General features: G+C 43.4%; 1 protein-coding gene across 1 annotated transcript; it reads left to right on the top strand.

Moving 5' to 3' along the window:
* Positions 1-984: 984 nt before the first annotated feature.
* On the top strand, positions 985-2,739 carry LOC104958293 (NMDA receptor synaptonuclear signaling and neuronal migration factor-like; the record flags this gene model as incomplete). The annotated part of the gene is made up of 2 exons (XM_010786011.1): positions 985-1,046; positions 2,005-2,739. Coding segments are annotated over 2 exons (797 nt in total), but the record flags the coding sequence as incomplete, so codon positions are not given.
* Between the last annotated feature and the right edge of the window lie 1,828 nt (positions 2,740-4,567).

Raw genomic sequence — 4,567 nt, 5'->3', positions numbered from 1 at the left:
TATGTGTGTGTGTGTGTGTGTGTGTGTGTGTGTGTGTGTGTGTGTGTGTGTGTGTGTGTGTGTGTGTGTGTGTGTGTGTGTGTGTGTGTGTGTGTGTGTGTGGCCTAAATTGTTTATGACATGGGTAGTATGTGGATGTATCAGCAGGAAAAATCTTCAATGCACTATCAAGAATCGAATTTTCAGATTTGACTTATTTTGTGTCAGTAACACAACCATTTAGAGTGTTATTATTGAAAGACAAGTGGAAAGTGAATGTGTTAGCAAACAAAACAACTAAATTACAGTATAAATGTTATTCACCAACTGTGTCATTTTTCATTTTCAAAGAGGATGAAACAGTGTCGCTTTGTAAAAAAGACTTTTGCTTCACGATAGTATAAAGGAATTCCTTTTTACATTTGATTAATCCTGTTCTTGGTGCCCAGTGTGCCAGGGCTTAGTGCTTGGCAGTGGCCCGATTTGGGTCAATTAAAAAACAAAGAAGTATCTCTATCTACACTACAGGAAAGTTTAGAGGTCGGTTGGGGCACATGCACTAGACATTGCACACTGTGTTCACCAATGGTGGAAATGAATGTGGCTGTGTACGTTTCTTTGGACAAGACAGCATTTACATCTCTTGTGTTTTTTTCAAAAAGGGTCATTGAGATGTTTAAGAAACCTGGTAAATCCTGGCTATAGTGTGATAGCAGGAGGATCTTTATATGGAAGAGTCCTCTCTACTCGAGACAGCCTGCCCCATAGATTGTCTGAGCACCAGTTCCTCGCTGCCAAAGTATTCACGCCTGTATTTATTTCCTGGCAAGCTGTAGCTCTGTTTCCCAGGGCCTGTCAGCATATAAGAACACACTGTTCAGAGCATAAATTGAGAACAATGACACTAGCGCTGACAGTTTATGTGCAGAGAACCTTGACTCTTTGTGAGACAATCTTATGCAATGTGTCTCAGGTTTAACTGCTGCACCTGCTTTTTCTCTACAGAGCCGCCAGAGCATTTGGAGAATACCTGTCCAACACCCATCCAGAGAACCACAACGGAGCAGGTAGGTGAAACACTTAATTAATTAAACTGAACATCAACAACACTGAAAAAACTGAAACGTTGACTTGAATTAAATGTATTACGTCAAGAGAATTCACATAACTGTATTAGGTTAGTTGAAAGCAATAATATTCCGTTTTAATAAAAATCATTAGGTTCAACTTATTATTATTGCTTTCAAATAAATTCAACGTTTCAGTTTTTTGTGTGAAGGAAGACCAAAAACATAGTGTTGCTACTACAGCAGCAAGTACAGCCGACATGATGTGGAAGTATTTGTTATCTAAAAAAGCCAACCTTCTCCTCAGTTGGTCCCGCCAATGTTCTTAGCCTGACTCGTAGAAGTACAATGATCAAAGAGCTGCAGAGTACATTTGCATTCCATTCCTACAACCCAAAACCACTGTACTTAATCAACAAAATTGCAGGAAAATGCATTTAGCTGGTTGTTAGTGTCAGTTATATTAGAGATGTCATAACATCATAACTCATCAGATTAAGTATTATCGCTAGCGTCGGATTCCATGCCAATCGAATGTAAAAGTAAACATACAAAAAGTTATTGAGATAAAAGACATATAATTGGCCTTGTTATGTGAGTCAAACCCCTGCTTCACTCTACAACATGCATTTCACCGACTTGTTTATCCACAGCACAGATGGCATGACTGAGAGAAGGAGCCTTTATCCACAAAGTGGCTCTGTTTGTTGTTCGGATGAGTTAATTTCTAAATCTTTCATATTTTCTATCTTGCTCTTCCCTTTCACTCGGCCACCTCCTCATGCTCCCAAAAGCTTTTCTGGCTCGTGAATGTTTACCACTCTGCTGCCAAAGCTATGAATCCCATGGTGCAACATGGGTGATTTGGCTTTGTTTGTCTTGATCGGGAAGTTCTGTTCTGTTTTGGTTGCTCCTGTTTCCTCAGGTACCCATGACAGCTTGCTTTCTCCCTGTGCAGATCATCTGTTGTCGGACACCTTCCCCAGCCAGGACTGCGAGTCTCCAGCTGTCAGCCGCCTACATAACAACAATCTGACACCTCAGAGCCACTGCCTACCCAAAGCCAAACCCAACCAGGGCAGACAATCCAGTCCTAGCGCTCACCATCAGCCTCAGGTCAACACCCTCCAAGCTCAAGCTCCTTCGAGCCCCTCCAAACGCCGGCTCTCTACTGAACGCAGTCTCTCCACCGAGGAACCACCAGGTGCCAAAGGCCCGCAGAAGAGTGTGGTGGTGAAGCCAGCCAGGGTGTACACAATCACCAGGGAAGGAGGGATGACCCTGGGGGGCCGTGGCAGTGAGGAGAGCCTGGAGCTGGAGGTGCTGAAGGCCCCTGCCTCTGAAAAACACAACCCATCCTGCACCAGCCAGCCCCCCCCCTCCACCGCCCGCGGTAGCCATCACAGTAGTAGCTATCACCGCAGCAACCACCACCATGCTAGCCAGCAGCATGGAGGCTCGGCGTCAATATCACAGCCGCTGCAGAGCTCGGGGAGCACCAATAACATCCGGGACTGGGGGATGAGGAGAGGCGGGTCGCGGGACGACACCGCAGACTGCGTTGCCTGTATTCGGGCTCCGTGTCAGAGCCAGCGCTCCCTTGACCTGGATACCTCACAGAGGGATGGAGGGAAGTCCCGCACGAAACTGGAGAGGATGTACAGCGAGGACAAAGCCTCCACAGAGGACCGGGGTAGATAAAATGTTCATGGTTCATGTGCACTTATAAAACTGAAACGTTGACTTTAATTAAATGTTTTATGTTACCGCATTTCACATAATTGTATTAAGTTAGTTGAAAGCAAACCTAATACAATTATGTGAAATGTAGTGACATAATACATTTAATTAAAGTTCATGTTTAAATTTGTTCAGTGTGTACCTAAAATTTGTATTGAATACAGTAGTGAAACACGGTGTGTTTATAAGATGTGGTATAAAAAATAAAAAGGCTGCAAGAAGCTCAAAACACAACAGAAACCAGGGGACACTAAGAGGTAGGGATGGGTATCGTTAGGATTTTATCGATACCGATACTGCTTATCCATACCGGTATTTTTCGATACTCTTACCGATACTTTTCAATAATTTGGTGCTCAAAATTATAGACATGATTACAAGATGTGAAGATTAAACAACAGTCATTTTATCGTAATTTATTTGTATTCATTATTTAATGTAACTTGTTCAATGTCATACCAAGCAGGTATGAGTGTGTTTGACAGTGTGTCTTTGGAAGGGGGGCGGTAATTAGGGGCAGTTCATAAATCCATGTAAACAACGAGATGCTGCGTGCGCATCTCCGGTCGGCTAACCATTATATTGCGTTTATTATTTATAATTGTTATGATGGATTATCAGTAATAATTTTAAAGTTACAGAGACATTGGATTAACCGTTGTTATGCCCTTGACATAAAATGAAGTAGAAAAGATTGCATTTGCCAGTTATGTGCTAAAGTAGCCGTTTTGCTAAGTGTTGATTTAGACTTGGTGTTGGACTTCTGTTCCGTGTAGGTCAAATGGTTCATATCGTCTGTTAGCTGAGTTTTTCCCGTTAAGTGGGTATGCATCATTAATAGCTTGTTAAATGTTAAGAAGCCTTGAGACGCTGTTTCTAGCAAGATGTTGCGTCTGCCCCCGGGAGTCTCACAGTAATAAGAGCGCTGTTAGGAGAGATGACGAGTGGCATTCACAGTGGCACTTAAACCGGATACGTCACACGGGATGAGGGTTCCCAACCAACCAGAATTGTTTAAACTAAGGAAGTAGCGTAATTCATATACCGATAGCAGCACCGTTTGTCCAGCGGCTTAACGGTATACCAATACTGTCCAATCAGGTACCGGTACTGACTTGGTACCGGTTCTCGTTACCCATCCCTAGTCAGGAGACTCACAAAGTGATGTCTTCTCTACATCACCATGTGTCCCCGGTGTGTCCCCATGTGTCTCCGGTGTGTCCCCGGTGTGTCAGGAGACTCTCAAAGTATCAGGAAATAAACCCCTCTCTCTTCTCCTCCGTACCCACATCTCTAAAAACGGGGGAACAACGGAGCTGATCCAGATTTGCTGCGTCATGACCACATTACTAAAATGTGGGCGGGCTTTACACCCACGGGCCAATCAGAAAGGTTGCTGTCAGAAACAATGAGACGTGTTCTGGAAGTAATACGGTCTGTGTACATTAGCATGCTAACACTCAGAGCTAACCTGTGCTGGAGAGAGTCTGTGTGAAGAAGCAGGAAATCAAAAGGAAGTCACCTTGTGGTAAACCTGAGAGAGAGAGTTTGAGCTCCATCCTGTTTCAGAGAGAATCCTTGATGTGGTTTGGAACATGATGTGGAGTTTCATCACGGCAGCTACTGACCCAGAGTCAGCTCTTTAGTAACAGCTGGAAGAGAGGGGTTTGAGGCTACAATGATCTGTTTGGTGTTTGGAACAAAACACTTCAGAGACATGTTTTTTTATATATTTCTGAGACCTATAATATATTCCTAAAAATAGTTTAATAGGAGACCTT

The sequence above is a fragment of the Notothenia coriiceps genome, unplaced genomic scaffold, assembly GCF_000735185.1.
Source record: "Notothenia coriiceps isolate Sejong01 unplaced genomic scaffold, NC01 NC01_scaffold00028615, whole genome shotgun sequence".
Lineage (NCBI taxonomy): Eukaryota > Metazoa > Chordata > Actinopteri > Perciformes > Nototheniidae > Notothenia > Notothenia coriiceps.
The sequence above is the reverse complement of the archived record's forward strand: the minus strand, read 5'-3'. Positions and strand labels throughout refer to the sequence as shown.